A 19,087-nucleotide genomic window follows, 5' to 3' on the forward strand; every position below is an offset into this window, starting at 1 on the left:
AGGATTTATGGATTTATTGGGGTAACAATGTGAATAATTCATGTGAGGAGCAATAGGATTTATGTAGGGAGCAACATGATTTATGTGGGGAGCAATAGGATTTATGTAGGGAGCAATAGGATTTATGTGGGGAGCAATGTGATTGTTTTTTCTGGGTAGGCCAATGTATGTGTGGATTTTTTTTTTACTGTGACGGCCAGTGTGTGTTTTTTTTTTTTTTTCTGTGGGGAACTGATGGTGTGCCTTGGCAATTTTAAAATATTGTTCGGTGTGCCGCGAGTAAAAAAAAGGTCGAAAATCACTGCTCTAAAGGCTAGATGTAATAGGGTGCAATTTTTTAGGTGTCTAAAAAATCGCACCAAATCGCACGTTTGTAATTTGTGATTTTTTTACTAAAAATCGCAAATGTAATAGGGTGAACATTTTAAGGTTAAAACGGAATTCGCATGTGATTATTTGCGGTTTTTAGTAAAGGAAACATGCGATTTTAGTAATAAAAACATGCAGATTTTAGGTCATGTTTTTATTATTTAGTCAGAAGCATGCACAGATCAGTGAGATCCGTGCATGCTTCTGTCTGTAAAAGTAAAGTGTTCAAATATTTTAAAAAAATTACGTGCAGGTCCCCTCAAAAGCATAACCAGCCTCGGGCTCTTTGAACCGGTCCTGGTTTCAAAAATACAGGGAAAAAATTGATTGGGGGTTCCCCGTATATATAAGAGTGACCTCAATTAACCTCGCAGTTAGCCGCAGACCGCAATTTTCCCACCATTGGCTATAATGGAGGATCGCGATCCTCCATTATAGCCAGTGCGCTCCGCCTGATTGACAGGCCAGAAGCGCACAGCCAATCAGGAGAGCGCTATGACGTGGCACTCCCTGATTGGCTGCTGGGTCCTCTAGTGACAGGAGTCACGGGGGGTCCCGGCATTCGGGGAAAGGGGTTCCATGTGAAAATTGGAACCCCTTTAGTGGCGTGGATCGGGTTTTTTTTATTAATTTTTTATTTTTTTAACCCTGTGGATGCCTACATGGAAAGAAGAGGACCGATCTTCACTGGATTATAGGTGAGTATTTAGGTTTGTTTTTTTACAGGTACTCCAAGGGATTATACTTGACAAGGATGGGCTCCGTGGGACACTAGGTAAGTATCTGTGAGTGTGTAAGTGTGCATGTATGTGTAAATAAACTTATACTTTCACGGTGTGTGTGTGTGCTGTGTTTTTATTTGGGTATTTCTTTTGTTGTGGAACTACAGCTACCAGCGGGCCCGTTGTTTCCCCGCATGCTGGTACTTGTGGTTCTCCACGTACTAGCAAGCGGGGGAGGCTTGCTGGGACTTGCAGTTCCACAACAAAGGACAATATTCTTTATTTTTACACAATTCTGGCTATCAGACCCCCATCCACCGCCCAGGGATGGGGGGGGACAGCCTTGGGCTTCATCCCTTGTCCTTGGGTGCTTGGAGGGGGGGGATACCGCTTGATTTAAGGGGTCCCCACTCCCCCAGGGAACCCCGGCCAGGGGTGACTAGTTGGAGGGAGTGATGCTTTGGCCGCATGGACCTATATAAAAGTGTCCCCAGGCTGCAGCATCACCTCCCTGGCTAGTGGAGCCCGGTGCTGGTTTCAAAAATACGGGGGACCCCTACTTCTTTTGTCCCCCGTATTTTTGGAACCGGGACCGGTCCAAGAGTCCGGTGCAAGTTATTTAAATAAGGGGAACACCCCAATCAATTTTTTCCCTGTATTTTTGCAACCAGGACCGGCTTAAAGAGCCTGGGGCTGGTTATGCTTTGGGGGGGACCGGCACGTAATTTTTTAAAAATATATTTTAACACTTTCTTTACTTTTACAGACAGAAGCTTGCACGGATCTCACTGATCTGTGCATGCTTCTCCAAAAATCGCAAGTCTAAACATGGTCTATTATTCTGGCGATTTTGGTAAGGTTTTGTGTGCAAGTGAAAAAGATCGCATCCATTTACATTTGCGATTTTCATTGTTTTCAATGGGAAAACATCTGGATGCGATTTTCACTTGTGATTTTTGGTATATGTTCAAAACTCGCGATTTTTAACAAAATTGCAAGCTATTACATTTGCGATTTTCGTAAAACGTGCAAATTTTCTGTAAAAATCGCATGTTTTCCAAACTCGCATCCTATTACATTTAGCCTTAGCTGTCTTGTGTGAAGATTTCATCTGTTTTCCATGATTGCTACACAATGAGATCCTATCACATCTCTACATCACAAGATGATACGGCTACTGTGCGGCTTTGATTAAAATATATATGTTAATATACTGTAAGCTGATAAGGTTTGCGTAATATTTTATGCACATACGTAGTACTAGACATCTGATTTACATATGTGAAGTGTAGATGTGTTAATGTGCAGTATGTCAAGTCCACTGAAAATTAGACACTTAGTGGGTGTAACGCTACTTTACTGTAATTCATCAAGTTAAACTTACGCAAAATTGAACTTTGCTGCCCAGTCACTGTCCCGAGGTGACTCAGTCATAGCTCTCCTCATCCAGGGAAGGCGTGGGATAAGTGGTTCCATTGCTAGCAAAGGAGAAATGGCTGAGGAACATTTTGATGAGTACTGGGAGACTGAATCCCCTGTGGAGAAGCTGGCATGTCTAGTAAGAACACATTGTCTCCCTGACTGCTTCTTTATTTTATTATTGTCACCCTGGAGCAGACTGTTTGAGTCATCACTATTGGACCAAGCCCAAGGGAAGTGCTCTGTACTGGTTGCCAAAGGTGATTGTACTGGGGCAGACCTTGAAAACTTTGGACTGGGAGTTTGTAGAATTTCCAAAGCTTCATTGTTGGAATTTTGTGCCATTAGCTCTGTGTTTTCATGGTCTGACCCATTGTTGTTCTTGGACTCTTCAATGGTTGAACATCCCTGGGAGGTTGCATTCTCTCTTCTTGCTCGACTACTTCGGTGGCTCCTGGATGCCTTCAGAAAAAGACCCATGGAGCCTGCATGGAGACCAAAACTACAGCAGTTTATAATTGTTGATTCTGCAGACCTCATGCTGCCCCGAGGCCTGAATTCTTCTTCTTCCTTTCGGTTTCCATGTGAAACGTCACTTGAAAAATTCACTACAGTGTCATCTCTTTGGTTGCTGACACTAGAGGCCAATGGGGCATCCTTGTGCCAAGCTAATGCTGCTGCATTTTGCTCATCCTTACATTTATCTAGAGTCTCTTCAACTAGTTGCCTGGCTTCCTGACACTTTAGCCAAGTCTCATTCCACACAGCCAGTCCACGGCAACTGCTCAGATTGTAGGATTCCTCTTTCATCTCCTGGAATTTGTCATCTGACAATTCCTCTGTTAATCGTTGAAGATAGGTCTCTAGACACTGTTGGGTCTCTGGTTGGCACAGTCTTTGTTCAGTGACCTTCAACTGCCCCAAGTACCGGTTGCAGCTCACAGTGAGCTGTGTGATCTAGTGGAAAATATTGGCAGTCACAAATAGAACTAAAACATTGACAGAAATGCAAAATTCAGCTTTAGGTTAGTAATTTCAGGAAGCAACTATGTCACTTATGACTGTTTCTATATACAGTTCTTAATTCATACATAAATGCTCAAAATCCACACTCACATCATTTACATAATTTCATGATGTACCTTGTCACAAAACCTGTATAGATTCAGAAGTTTCTCCAGCTCCTCCTTTTGCCTCTCCACACTCATGTAGAAGCTACTTAGTTTGGTCTGAAAGCCTCCTCTTGTGACCTTGAAAGAATCCATTTCTGAAAACAATGATCCACTGAATTTATTTGCATCATCTAGAAGGACCAGCCCATGGTTATAATGTACCTGAAGTAAGAAGCTTTGGTGAGAACAGTTGAAGTGATTCAGATTCATACATAAAAGTGGCTTATACCACTGGTGAGATTGGTGGAAAAGTCCCAAATGGACAACCCATGCAAAATAGAGTGAATTATCAGGGAGCAAAACAATAGTAATGTTTATGAATTGCACGGAGCAGTAATGTAAAAGCCAGAAGGATGGGCCAATGGCATATTAATGTTATTTTTTTGAAAGCAGATATTTGATACTCACTGTTGCTTGGAGAAAGAAATCCTTGAACCTTTTGTGATATTTTTCAAGGCTTTCCAGAGACCATTCCATAGTGTCCATCTCACGCAGCTGATATTCTCCATCTACATCCATCCAAGAGCTGAGCTGCATGTGCAAACGGGAGGTCAGTGGTACACTGCTTTTGTCTTTTGCTTCTCTCCATTTCTATCACCTTTCAATTACCATTACCTCAAAGATTTCTATGCATTTATGTCTTTAAGTTCTGAATATTGGCATTACTTTATTTTCTTATAACCATTTCACTAATCATCCTAATCCTGATCCCACCCATAGTTCCTGCTCCTCTGTGTAGTTTCCACTCCTAGATCCAGATTTATATGTAGTGCTAACTGCTCCTATACTATTTGCATCTACTGTCTTTACCTTGCTGAACTGTGTCTCCAGATCTTGTATCTTCAGCATAGACTCCAAAAGCTCCAGTCTACGGTTTGACTTAGTCACTAGAGCATGCACGCGCTCCTCCAGGTGATTATACATTTGCACAGCAGACTCCACAGCACACCTGGGGGATTCATAATAATGGAGAACATTTAATTTATTAAACAAGTGAGGGTTGTTTGTGACAGGTAATAAAATGGAAAACATTGCATCTGTATTTTGAAGTCCTATGCAAACCTATTATATGCATTTGCCCAATATCCAAGGTTGCCAAACTAAATGCTGCACTTGGCCCAACTGTTCTGTCTCTCATACATGTGGGTGGCCAGATCTGAAAGGACACCAATGCATACACAGATACAGCTGATCATAGTTCGCCCAGATTTATCATCCATTCTGATCAATATCTAATACATTCCAATCAGGTGTTGATTAAGCTCAGTGGTCTTTTAGGGCCCATGCATACTGATTTACAGTTAGCTGGGCCAATAACAACCTAGTTGAAACATTTATGGCAAACTATAATTTAGATGCCATCATCATATTAGTTTAGTAATATTGACCAATTGTTTACAGACAGTATATCATTGAAACAGTATGAAAAAGAATGAATGACGAGAACTTTGAGAAATTGACAGAAGAGCCCATCACAGAGGATATGGTCTGTCTCTTTGTGATTCTACTAGAATGCACAACAATTCTAATACAACTCTTGTGAACATGCTGATCACCCAGTGGAAAATCGGATGATTAGTAAATCAGTATTTCCCAATATAACATTGCACAATGTGAGTTTTTGATTAAAAGAAATGTGGCTGCCAGACCACCAGTGGAGAAATTCCATTTATTGTGGTTGCTCCAGCGTAAGACGGCTGCTATTCAGTTTGCATGCTGTCCAGGTCATTCAACTCCCACAGTTCAAGAAATAGTCATATCATTAGCACCCAGGCAGCATTATAAATTGCAAAAGAAAAGTTTGCATGTGCTGGGGAATATGTAATACATTTAATAGAAACAGCTATTCCACATGTCACCAGAATTCAGACAACTGTTCTGTACCTTTTACTATTCACATCCTTAACGTTTTTGTTACTTTAAAACTACAAACAAACATTACAGACAGCCAGCAATATTCTTAAGGGCAATACATTTCACCCAACTTGTCACCATGTTGTCCGGCTGCGCACATAGCTGCTTATTACAATGAGGAATATTCACTTTTTTATGACCAACTATGAAGTTCAAGAAAAAATAAGTGATGTATCGCCATGGAGTACTTTCATGGAGAGGCACATCATGGAGAATTGTATCACCACCTTAGGCTGGGTACACACTGCAATGATGTGTACCCAGCCGATTCAACTGGTGGCAGGACCCTGCATGGACAAGTGCGTACACACTTGCATGCTGCAGGCGCACAACAGTGCAATGTAGGATGGAATGCAGCATGGAATTGTACATGATATCTTCTTGTTGGCCGTGCAGCATGGCCGACCAGAAAATATTGCATGCAACTAGCGGGAGCACGCGATTGCAGGTACACACTTAAAAAAATGCGGACGATGGGGGTCATTCTGAGTTGATCGCTTGCTGGCTGTTTATAGCATCCGTGCAAATGTATAGTTGCCACCCACAGGAGACTGTATTTTAGCCTTGCAAGTGTGCGAACGCCTGTGCAGCCGAGCTGTGCAAAAACATTTTGTGCAGTTTCTGAGTAGCTCTGAACTTACTCAGCCGCTGCGATCACTTCAGCCTGTCCGGGGCCGGAATTGACGTCAGACACCCACCATGCAAACGCTTGGACACACCTGCGTTTTTCCAAACACTCCCAGAAAACGGTCAGTTGACACCCACAAACGCCCTCTTCCTGTTAATCTCTTTGCGATCGTCCGTGCGAATGGATTCTTTGTAAATCCCATCGCACAGCAATTATCCGCTTTGTGCCTGTGTGACGTGCCTGCGCATTGCGGTGCATACGCATGCGCAGTTCTGACCTGATCGCACTGCAGCGAAAAAACCTACGTGCCATCAGGTCGGAATGATCCCCGATATGTCATTCCAATTTGGCCGGAAACTACATATCGGTCTGAGATCTTCTATAGTGTTTTATTTTGAAGAATCAATGTTGCTACATTTTGGAAAATAGATTATACCCCTGGATGCTACAAAATAGGAGAGAACAAACTTTTTTATTAATGTTCTCCAAATGAAAGGATTACAGATTTGTCATTTTTTCTGTTCCCTTACCTTTACATTAAGGTGCACACGATAAATGCACAGATAGAGCCATGTACTTTATCCTAGCTTTAAACAGTGTATACAAACATGTTCTTCAAGCCTCCTGCAGTATACAGTATGACTCCATTAGCCTGGTTACCCGAGGCGTTAGGAAAACAAAACATGTGGTGGTAATCATCTCTCACACTTGCAGTCAAGAAGGATAGGGGAGGGGGGATAATGGGGGGAACTTAATGGCATACAAGTGAATAGAGTAAGCAAAGTCCAAAGATGCTGCAGCACCGCAGCCGCAATCACGTATGGGTATGTGGTCATTGGAATAAACAGGTTACATAATGTACATATTACATGCTTTTGCTAGCATCAAGAAAATGCCAGTGAAAGTATCAGTTTTGAGTAAAGGGCCTTATATTGTGAACACTGCAGGCAATGTATAGGCCCATGTCCTCAAATCAGTTTTTGGACCGTCAGCATTACAGTGTATTTAATAAATGGGCATAACTATTTTGCTAAAAATAAAGAGCAGAAGCAAGACATCTAGAAAGTCAATTGCATTTTCAAAATGTAGGTCTAAGAGCTCCATAAAACAAATAGGTTATAAATAAGTTATGTTTTCTGAAACATATGGCAGAATGTTCTTTATCATTATATAGATGTCAAAGTTTACATCCCTCTGAGAATTACACAGCATTTACAAAGTCACATCATTTACAGTTTCTCTTTTTAGAATGCTGACTTGTTGTGGTAGCCATTGGCAGAAGTGACTGCCTGTGTTAGCTCCTACATGCCTGTGTGCTAAAAGGTTGGTTACTGACAAGGGCAGAATATTGTAAAACATGTAATGAGCAGTATTTAACACCTATCACTCCCCAATGAGAGACAGCTTGGCTTAGGTTGTGATTCATAACTAACAATGGCTGCAGCTGTACTACAGTGCCATCATGTGGCCACAAGTGAAGGCACACTAAAACAATAGAATACAAGCAGTTTTTTGTAGAAAGGGGGTTATTCAGAGATATACGCAGCCAGATCTGCGTTCAACTCTGCAAATGCTGAGGGCCCCCCAGCACAGGGCAAGGCTGCCCAGTATGTGTGGGGACGCCTCCCGATGCGTCCGCAATCTATTTGCAAACACATCGGATGTAAGGTTAACCCCTGGCAGCGCTGCCAGGCGGTCAGCGGCCATTTTTGTTCGCAGAGGCTATGTGTGACATCAAGCAGCTGCCGTGAAAATGGTCCCAGCCTGCCCCCGTTTTCCTGGCATCGTCCCCGCGAAACTCCGCCCCTGCAACGGCCTCGCCTGTCAATCATACTGTGGTCGCATCTATTGGGGATGTGACTGCAATGTGTATGGCCACACAGCTGCTGTGCGACCGCTGTGCATGTGGTTTGCCGCCACTGGCAAACTGCGCTGCGGGCCTCTACTGTGGCCAGGTCTGAATAACCCCCAAAGTCCATTGAAGTGTATTTGTTGCTTTCACACAATGAAATCAGCTGTCTTGTAGAATTAACTAATAGTTATGAGAAAATAACCCAGCCTATCAATTCAGCTGTGATGTCAGTGGTTCCTAGCAAATGGACAGTCTGAATTCCCATGGCTAACCCCATTGTATGCATGTAACAGGTGACCGTTAAGTAGCTTTATTGCCCATGAAGGTCAAAATTGTCCTTCGAGATGTCTAATCCTTCCCATAGCTCAACTGCTGTTATATGAGCTATCTGTTGTTTATATTTGTCCATTTACCTCCCCTTTTTTCTGTTGGTGGAAATGATTGCTTACATCCTCACATTTGCTGTACCTTTTTTCTTATAACTTTCAAAAGTCAATAAAAAAATTCTAACAATAGATGGTAAAATTTTCTTTTATGTCATGGCAAGTGGTGAGCATGAAAATGATGGCAAAATCCTAGGGTGCAGAATCCAATACCCACAGATTGGGAACCATTGATGTCACATTTTCTCAGGTTGTAAATACGACACCTTATTTTGTTTTTATAGTTTTATACAACAGTAGTTGGTGTGAAACACACCTGACATCCTGTGAGCAGTAGAAACGAGTTGCCTCTTTGCGTAGTCTGGCCAATGTGGTCCCCCCTTCTCGCTGTAAGGACACTAGACGTGAGTCACTTAGAACCACTTTCATCAGCTCCCGGTACTGGCTCATTTTACCCTCTGCTTCCTGTGGAGTTATAATGATTTCCTTTTTTTTTTAGCAAGCCGATGAGCTTTTTTTTCCCACCACATATCGCTGTTAGTGTACACAATCTATACCTTAGAGTCTTGTGGGGTGCTGCCCTCACCCAGTTCCTGAATGGCATGTTGTAGCAAATCAGAGGCCTTTCGGAGGTCTGCCAAGAAAGCATCCAGCTTCTGAATCAGAGGAAAGAAGCGACATATGAGAAATAGAACTCAATGGGGAAAATAGTGTTTTATCATTATTATAGTAAAAAGAGAATCAGACAAAACATCACATCTCAGTTTAAACTAGCAAGCCTCAATTTGCAGCAATATGTTAATACCAATCTCCATTTTTTAAAATACTGTTTTTCTTTCATTTGTACCATTCCTTGGGAGTGATTCTAACCATGACCCTAACTATGTGACGTTTGTATATTTTCCCTGTACTTGTGTGGGTTTCGTGTCACTGTTGACTACATCTGATTACATAGCTGTCTGCGAACCAAGAAAATGGACAGAATAGTGATTACTTTCCATTGAGTCAGCTTTATTGCAATTATCTTAATAAACATGTGGTTCTAATTTATCTTGACCAAAGAGACTTGGAAAACATTTAACTGCAGATATCATATCAGTATGGACGGTTTAACTGTAAGCTACATAGAATGCATGTTTTGTATATTTCAACACTTCCTATTATAAATGTTTACGAGCACAACAGGCTACTGAAGCTGGAGAAAGTGTGTTGTAGCTCATCTAAATACCCTATATTACTAATGGAACGTTGTGGTTTACGTGTACAGTAGTTATAGCTGAAGGCTTATGGCTCACTGGCATGCATCCATCATAAATCAGAAATAGATATTTACATGCAGACCAGATGTGAAATGAGACGCAATAACAGACGCATCGAGCCATTGCTCATTAATTTAAAGAAACCAGTTGTTAGCAGGCAGTGGCACCTGATAAAATTGGACCCACTCGCTATGACAATACGGGTAAGTGCCTTCCAGATCCCAGGTCAGCTGGCCAATGTCCACGTACCGACCCAGAGATTTCAGCGATGTCAGAACTTCCACCTGAGGGTACAGTCATTCAGAGAGATCAAACCCTTGTAGCATATCATAAAATTACATTTACTTACATTTAATAATAAACTGCATGTCTTGTAGGATAGCTCTGATTTCCATGACATGGAATAATATACAAAACCTATAATATACCAAACCTACAGTATATTGATTTCCATGACATGGAATATTATACCAAACCTATATTACAAGGGTCTACAGGTATGATGGTTTAGCTTGTCGCTAATGTTTTCAAAATAAAAAAACTAATAAAGGTGTCAGAAGGGACAACTAAAGCTACTGTAGGTACACACTCCAACGATGGTGCAACCCAGGGATGCGGCAATGCAATGTAACACTACGAATATGAATACTTTATTGTCATTAACAAAACAACAATGAAATGTTAATGAAATTATCATATAAACATCCTGTACAGTAAAACAAACAGTAAAACATGTCTCATTTAAAAATGTATCCCATTCCATTTAGACCATTTAATGCATGTTGAAAAAAACTATTAAGCATACGTTTTGTATGCGTATGTACACTTCTGAAACGTATGTACGCATACACATCGCTGCACACATTACACACACCATTGATGCAAAATATATCATTACATGTTTCATGTAACAACATAGTGTCAACCGTGGAATCATTCCATTGGACATTGGAATGATGCAATGAATGACGGGTGAAACGACGGACTGGGTGTACACACTATATTATGGTTGTGGAGATTGGTCAAAAGTACCAAGATTGCATGATATATAGTATAGTGTGTAGCCAGCTTTAGGCTCACCTGTAGCCCAGGTACCCTGTCCAGCTGGGGTGAGGTCTCCTTTTCTACCAGGATTACAATGTTCTGGATGCAGGGAGCAGATGCCTGCAGGAGACAAGTGGGGTCAGTGTAAAATGACAATACAAAAAAAAATAACCTCTCTCATTTACAGCCAATGGGCCTAATTCAGAGTTGATCGCAGCAGCAAATTTGTTAGCAATTGGGCAAAACCATGTGCACTGCAGGTGGGGCAGATATAACATGTGCAGAGAAAGTTAGATTTGGGTGGGGTGTGTTCAAACTGAAATCTAAATTGCAGTGTAAAAAAGAAGATTTTAAACCTACCGGTAAAATTTTTTCTCGTAGTCCGTAGAGGATGCTGGGGACTCCGTAAGGACCATGGGGATAGACATGGGCACTTTAAGAAAGACTTTAGGTATGGGTGTGCACTGGCTCCTCCCTCTATGCCCCTCCTCCAGACCTCAGTTAGAGAAACTGTGCCCAGTGGAGACGGACAGTACGAGGAAAGGATTTTTGTTAATCCAAGGGCAAGATTCATACCAGCCACACCAATCACACCGTATAACTTGTGTATCTATTAAACAGTTAACAGTATGAAAAAAACAACGTAGCATCAATCCAAAACTGATGAAACCATAACATAACCCTTATGTAAGCAAAACTATATACAAGTCTCGCAGAAGTAGTCCGCACTTGGGACGGGCGCCCAGCATCCTCCACGAACTACGGCCCGAGACCCCTCGGGCAGCCGCCCAAGACGAGCCCACCTTCCTAGTGGAATGGACCTTGACCGATTTTGGTAACTGCAATCCAGCCGTAGAATGAGCCTGCTGAATCGTGTTACAGATCCAGCGAGCAATAGTCTGCTTTGAAGCAGGGCGCCAACCTTGTTGGCTGCATAGAGGACAAACAGTGCTTCTGTTTTCCTGACTCTAGCCGTTCTGGCCACGTAAATTTTCAAAGCCCTGCCTACATCTAGGCACTCGGAATCCCCCAAGTCTCACGTAGCCACAGGCACCACAATAGGCTGGTTCATATGAAAAGATGACACCACCTTAGGCAAGAACTGAGGACGGGTCCGCAATTCCGCCCTATCCATATGGAAAACCAGATAGGGGCTTTTGTGAGACAAAGCCGCCAATTCCGACACTCGCCTAGCCGAAGCCAAGGCTAATAACATGACCACCTTCCAAGTGAGATATTTTAACTCCACCGTTTGAAGTGATTCAAACCAGTGCGACTTAAGGAAACTCAACACCACGTTATGGTCCCAAGGCGGCTCCGGAGGTATAAAAGGAGGCTGAATATGCAGCACTCCCTTCACAAAAGTCTGTACTTCTGGGAGAGAAGCCAATTCTTTTTGAAAGAAAATGGATAAGGCCGAAATCTGAACCTTAATGGAGCCTAATTTTAGACCCAAATTCACTCCAGTCTGTAGGAAGTGAAGGAAACGGCCCAGATGGAATTCTTCCGTAGGAGCATTCCTGGACTCACACCAAGAAACATATTTTCGCCATATCCGGTGATAATGTTTCGCTGTCACGTCTTTCCTAGCCTTTATCAGATTAGGAATGACCTCATCAAACAGCCGCGGTAAGTCTTGGAACAGACAGGGCCCCTGTTGCAACAGGTCCTGTTGTAGAGGAAGAGGCCACGGATCTCCCGTGAGCATTTCCAGCAGATCCGGATACCAGGACCTTCGTGGCCAATCTGGAACAATGAGAATTGTTCTCACTCCTCTTTTTCTTATTATTCTCAACACCTTGGGTATGAGAGGAAGAGGAGGAAACACATAGACCGACTGGAACACCCACGGTGTCACCAGGGCGTCTACTGCTACCGCCTGAGGGTCCTTTGCTCTGGTGCAAAACCTCTGTAGCTTTTTGTTGAGGCGGGACGCCATCATGTCTATCTGGGGCAGTCCCCACTGACTTGCAATCTGTGCGAAGACTTCCTGATGAAGTCCCCACTCTCCTGGATGCAGGTCGTGTCTGCTGAGGAAGTCTGCTTCCCAGTTGTCCACTCCCGGAATGAACACTGCAAGCAGTGCGCTTACATGATTTTCCGCCCAGCGAAGAATCCTGGTGGCTTCCGCCATTGCCACTCTGCTCCTTGTGCCGCCTTGGCGGTTTACATGAGCCACTGCGGTGATGTTGTCTGACTGGATCAGAACTGGTTGGTCGCGAAGTAAGTTCTCCGCTTGACGTAGGGCGTTGTATATGGCCCTCAGCTCCAGGGTGTTGATGTGAAGACAAGTCTCTTGACTTGTCCAAAGTCCTTGGAAGTTTCTTACCTGTGTGACTGCTCCCCACCCTCTGAGACTCGCGTCTGTGGTCACCAGGATCCAGTCCTGAATGCCGAACCTGCGGCCCTCTAAAAGGTGAGTACTCTGCAGCCACCACAGGAGAGATACCCTGGCCCTGGGGGACAGGGTGATCAGCTGATGAATTTGTAGATGTGACCCGGACCACTTGTCCAGTAGGTCCTATTGGAAAGTCCTTGCATGGAACCTGCCGAAGGGAATGGCTTCGTATGTTGCCACCATCTTTCCCAGGACTTGAGTGCAATGATGTACTGACACTTGTTTCGGCTTCAATAGGTTCTTGACTAGAGTCATGAGTTCCTGAGCTTTTTGTATCGGAAGAAAAACCTTTTTCTGGTCTGTGTCCAGAATCATGCTCAAGAAGGCTAGACAAGTCGTAGGAACCAGCTGCGACTTCGGGATATTGAGAATCCAGCCGTGTCGCTGTAACACCTTCAGTGAAAGTGATACGTTGTTCAGCAACTGCTCTCTTGATCTCGCTTTTATGAGGAGATCATCCAAGTATGGGATAATTGTGACACCCTGCTTGCGCAGGAGCACCATCATCTCCGCCATTAGCTTGGTGAAAATCCTCGGGCCGTGGAAAGCCCAAACGGCAACGTCTGAAATTGGTAATGACAATCCTGTACCGCAAATCTCAGGTACGCCTGGTGAGGTGGATAAATGGGAACATGAAGGTATGCATCCTTTATGTCCAGAGATACCATAAAATCCCCCCCTTCCAGGCTGGCGATGACCGCTCTGAGCGATTCCATCTTGAACTTGAACCGTTTTAAGTATAGGTTCAGGGATTTTAAATTCAAAATGGGTCTGACCGAACCGTCCGGTTTCGGGACTACAAACAGAGTTGAGTAGTATCCCTTCCCTCTTTGAAGCAGGGGAACCTCGACCACCACTTGTTGAAGACACAATTTGTGAATAGCATGTAACACTGTCTCCCTTTCTAGGGGAGAAGTCGGTAGAGCCGATTTGAAAAACCGGCGAGGAGGCACCTCTTCGAATTCCAGCTTGTATCCCTGAGAAACAATTTCTATTGCCCAGGGATCCACCTGTGAGTGAACCCAGATGTGGCTGAAAAGTCAAAGACGTGCTCCCACTGGGGCGGACTCCCTCAGGGGAGCCCCAGCGTCATGCGGTGGATTTTGCAGAGGCCGGGGAGGACTTCTGCTCCTGGGAACTAGCTGTGTTGTGCAGATTTTTTCCTCTGCCCTTACCTCTGGCAAGAAAGGACGATCCACGTACTCTTTTGCTTTTATTTGAACGAAAGGACTACATTTGATAATGTGGCGCTTTCTTAGTCTGTGAGGGAACATAAGGCAAAAAATTCGATTTACCTGCCGTATCTGTGGAGACAAGGTCCGAGAGACCTTCCCCAAACAATTCCTCACCCTTGTAAGGCAAAACCTCCATATGCCTCTTCGAGTCGGCATCACCTGTCCACTGCCGGGTCCATAAGACTCGCCTAGCAGAAATAGACATAGCGTTTATTCTGGAACCCAGTAGACTAATGTCTCTTTGAGCATCTCTCATATATAAGACAGCATCTTTTACATGCCCTAGGGTCATAAAATGGTATCCTTATCTAGGGTCTCAATTTCCGCCGATAAGGAATCTGTCCATGCTGCTACAGCGCTACAAACCCAGGCCGACGCAATTGCCGGTCTGAGTAATGTACCAGAATGTGTGTAAATGGACTTTAAGGTAACCTCCTGCTTGCGGTCAGCAGGATCCTTGAGGGTAGCCGTATCTTGGGATGGCAGCGCTATCTTTTTTGATAAGCGTGTCAATGCTTTGTCTACCCTAGGGGAAGATTCCCACCGTATTCTGTCGTTTGGCGGGAAAGGATACGCCATAACAATCCTTTTGGGAATCTGCAGTTTTTTGTCTGGAGATTCCCAAGCTTTTTCACATAATTCGTTCAACTCATGTGAGGAGGGAAAAGTTACCTCAGGTTTCTTTCCCTTATACATGTGTACCCTCGTGTCGGGGACAGGGGGTTCCTCTGTGATATGGAAAACATCTTTTATTGCAATAATCATATAACGAATACATTTAGCCACTTTTGGCTGTAACTTTGCATCATCGTAGTCGACACTGGAGTCTGAATCCGTGTCGGTATCTGTGTCTCCTATTTGGGATAAAGGGCGCTTTTGAAACCCCGAAGTTCCCGGCGACATAGGGACAGACATGGGTTGACTTCCTGCTTGTTCCCTAGCCTCAGCTTTGTCTAATCTTTTGTGCAATAAATTTACATTAGCACTTAAAACATTCCACATATCCATCCAGTCAGGTGTCGGCGCTGCCGACGGAGACCTCACATTCATACGCTCCCCCTCCTCCCTAGGCGAGCCTTCTACCTCAGACATGTCGACACATGCGTACCGACACACCACACACACAGGGAAACCCTTATCTGAAGACAGTTTCCCCACCAGGTCCTTTGGAGAGACAGAGAGAGAGAGTATGCCAGCACACACCCCAGCGCTATATGACCCAGGAAGAAACGCAAAACGTTTACCCAGTAGCGCCTTTTATATGTATATGCGCCAATTATGTGCCCCCCCCCCTCTTGAAAACTCTCTGTCACCGTGAGTAAGCAGGGGAGAGTCTGGGGAGCTTCCTCTCAGCGCTGTGCTGTGGAGAAAATGGCGCCTGTGAGTGCTGAGGGAGAAGCCCTGCCCCCTCGGCGGCGGGCTTCTGTCCCGCTCAAAAATCTTAAAAAACTGGCGGGGGCACTTTATGTACATGTACAGTGCCCAGCTGTACATGTATATATGTATTTTTGCCAAAGGAGAGGTTTATATGCTGCCCAGGGCGCCCCCCCTGCACCCTTACAGTGACTGTCGTTTGTGAGGTGTATGGGAGCAATGGCGCACAGCTTTACTGCTGTGCGTTACCTCTGTGAAGATCAAGAAGTCTTCTGCCGCCTCTGAAGTCTTCTTTTCTTCTCATACTCACCCGGCTTCTATCTTCCGGCTCTGCCAGGAGGACGGCGGCGCGGCTCTGGGACGGACGGCGAGGGTGAGACCTGCGTACCGATCCCTCTGGAGCTAATGGTGTCCAGTAGCCTAAGAAACAGAGCCTTGAAACTCACAGAAGTAGGTCTGTTTCTCTCTCCTCAGTCCCTCGATGCAGGGAGTCTGTTGCCAGCAGGCTCCCTGAAAATAAAAAACCTAACTAAAATACTTTCTGACAGGAAACTCAGGAGAGGTCCCTGTAAAGCACCCAGTCTCCACTGGGCACAGTATCAAACTGAGGTCTGGAGGAGGGGCATAGAGGGAGGAGCCAGTGCACACCCATACCTAAAGTCTTTCTTAAAGTGCCCATGTCTCCTGCGGAGCCTGTCTATCCCCATGGTCCTTACGGAGTCCCCAGCATCCTCTAGGACGTAAGAGAAATAAAGCAGCCAGTATTTACCCTGCACAGAAACAACATAAGCCACCCAAATCTAACCCTCTCTGCACATGTTATATCTGCCCCACCTGCAATGCACTAGTGATGAGCGGATGCACATGGGGGGGTCATTCCGAGTTGATCGCTCGGTAAATTTTTTCGCATCGCAGCGATTTTCCGCTTAGTGCGCATGCGCAATGTCCGCAGTGCGACTGCGCCAAGTAAATTTGCTATGCAGTTAGGAATTTTACTCACGGCTTTTTCATCGTTCTGGTGATCGTAGTGTGATTGACAGGAAGTGGGTGTTACTGGGCGGAAACTGGCCGTTTTATGGGTGTGTGCGGAAAAACGCTACCGTTTCTGGGAAAAACGCGGGAGTGGCTGGAGAAACGGGGGAGTGTCTGGGCGAACGCTGGGTGTGTTTGTGACGTCAAACCAGGAACGACAAGCACTGAACTGATCGCAGATGCCGAGTAAGTCTGGAGCTACTTAGAAACTGCTAAGAGAGGTGTAATCGCAATATTGCGAATACGTCGTTCGCAATTTTAAGAAGCTAAGATTCACTCCCAGTAGGCGGCGGCTTAGCGTGAGTAAATCTGCTAAAAGCAGCTTGCGAGCGAACAACTCGGAATGAGGGCCATGGTTTTGCCAAACTGCTAACAAATTTGCTGCTGCGATCAACTCTGAATTACCCCCTATGTCACTCACGCTGTACATACAATAGCTAACACCATGCAGCACATTCTGTTCAATAGGCATTTATTATTTATTACCAGTCATTTATACACACACATATTCCGCAGCGCTTTACAGAGAATATTTGGCCATTCACATCAGTCCCTGCCCCAGTGGAGCTTACAATCTATATTCCCTACCGTATGTACATGCACACACATTCACGCTAGGGTTAATTACGTTGGGAGCCAATAAACATACCAGTATGTTTTTGGATTGTGGGAGGAAACCCATGCAGGTATGAAGCGTACATACAAACTCCACACAACTATGGTCATGGTGGGAATCTAACCTATGACCTCAGTGCTATGAGGCAGTAATGCTAATCATTACACCCCACGATCTGCCCACTTCTAAAACCTATGCTGCATTAAACTCAGTAAAAAAAAATTGAGCACTGTTAAGTAAACCCTAATTTAAGTACTGTTCACTACAGGAAGAAATGGAGACTCGGTTCATGGTAGCGGTTTGTTTCATTCAGGAATAGTCAAACTAAAGGGACGCCAGAGTAATTTGATGGAATCATTACATGGTGATCCGCAATCACAAATACTAACATAAATCATCTTTAGAACTGGCCAGTCCCACTAACCGCACTGCAGCTGTCATTAGAAAATGTGTTCTGCCCCTGAAAGGTAGGCTCGCTCAATAAAATACTTGTGCGTCTCTCTCTCTCTAGTAGACATTACCTCTCTTTAAGATTCAATACTGTCTGAAAATGGCACAATGGTTTGTGTTCCTAATGGCAGCAGCAAACTATGCAAATGAGTGGGATGAGACAGATGCAGTCAATAGTCTGGAAATCAATGTTCTGTGGCTTTGTGGGAAAGAAAGAAAAGTGACCAAGTGATCGTTTTTATATTGCAGCTCTGCAGTGTAAGCTGTTTCTACATGAGACCAGATGAGAGGGAGGAACACCACAGCTCTGATCCCGCCAATAAACCAGGTCAGCAGAGTTCAGATGAGCAAGGTATGTGGAACAGTGCTAATCACTCCATTCTGATAACACACTCTCTTCCACAGCTTCAGGGAAATAGCGTGGAACTGTGGTGGACTGGATAATAATGAATAGAATTAATTCTATGCAATTTATTCTAATGTGCTTTTAATACGGGTATTCACCACCCCATTTAAATGAGCTATCTTTAAGAGTATCAAAGCAAGTTACTATTAATTATCATATATAGTCACGTATTAAAATGTCTTTACAACTTTTAACAAACATCTGACACATGTTAAGATAAGATTTTAAAGTATAACCCTTTTAAAAAAAGAAAAAACCAAAGGTGCTGCCTGGTATTATAAAAATGAATATTGGTGCCCCAGCAGTGAATAAAATGTAGAACTGTTCCCCAGTAGTAACAAAAATAAATATATACATTAGTGATCCCTGGTTTCCTCCATGCTGTAATCAAAACTTAATGGATTGCTCTCAAGCAGCATGTAATGGGAATAAAGTTAAGTTCCATTCTGGTTATTACCTGGGTAGTCAAGTATTATCGAGACTTATAGAAGTATTATTGGAGCACTTTCTTGCATTGCTCATACAGTAACCAGGGTCTCCTTAATAATTTGGTACCGCATACTTATCTGTAGCAATCCATAAGGGAGTTTCTTTTAATTATTTTCCCCTTCCGAATCCAATTCAAGCTTCTCACACTCTCTTATAAAGCCCTCAACCATTCCTTTCCCATTTACATATCTGACCTTATCTCCCGTTACACTTCCATCCGCCCCCTTCTCTCCACAAATTCAAGCCGGCTCTCCTGCCTACTAATTACTTCCTCCCACTCCTTCCTCCACGATTTTATCCGTGATGCTCCCTACCTCTGGAATTC

At 44.0% G+C, this 19,087-nt stretch overlaps 1 protein-coding gene across 5 annotated transcripts in view; it reads right to left on the reverse strand.

Moving 5' to 3' along the window:
• Positions 1-19,087, reverse strand: part of KIAA1755 (KIAA1755 ortholog) — a 118,526-nt gene that overhangs the window by 56,970 nt on the left and 42,469 nt on the right. For all 5 annotated transcript variants that reach the window (XM_063960382.1, XM_063960383.1, XM_063960380.1 and 2 more), the window contains 8 exons: positions 10,799-10,882; positions 9,886-10,002; positions 9,017-9,115; positions 8,776-8,924; positions 4,493-4,631; positions 4,091-4,213; positions 3,653-3,844; positions 2,476-3,467 (listed from right to left, as the gene is read on the reverse strand). In XM_063960382.1, the coding sequence (XP_063816452.1) occupies positions 2,476-3,467; positions 3,653-3,844; positions 4,091-4,213; positions 4,493-4,631; positions 8,776-8,924; positions 9,017-9,115; positions 9,886-10,002; positions 10,799-10,882 (1,895 nt within the window). The remainder of the gene's footprint in view (positions 1-2,475; positions 3,468-3,652; positions 3,845-4,090; positions 4,214-4,492; positions 4,632-8,775; positions 8,925-9,016; positions 9,116-9,885; positions 10,003-10,798; positions 10,883-19,087) is intronic.

This window comes from Pseudophryne corroboree, chromosome 3 (genome assembly GCF_028390025.1).
Source record: "Pseudophryne corroboree isolate aPseCor3 chromosome 3, aPseCor3.hap2, whole genome shotgun sequence".
Lineage (NCBI taxonomy): Eukaryota > Metazoa > Chordata > Amphibia > Anura > Myobatrachidae > Pseudophryne > Pseudophryne corroboree.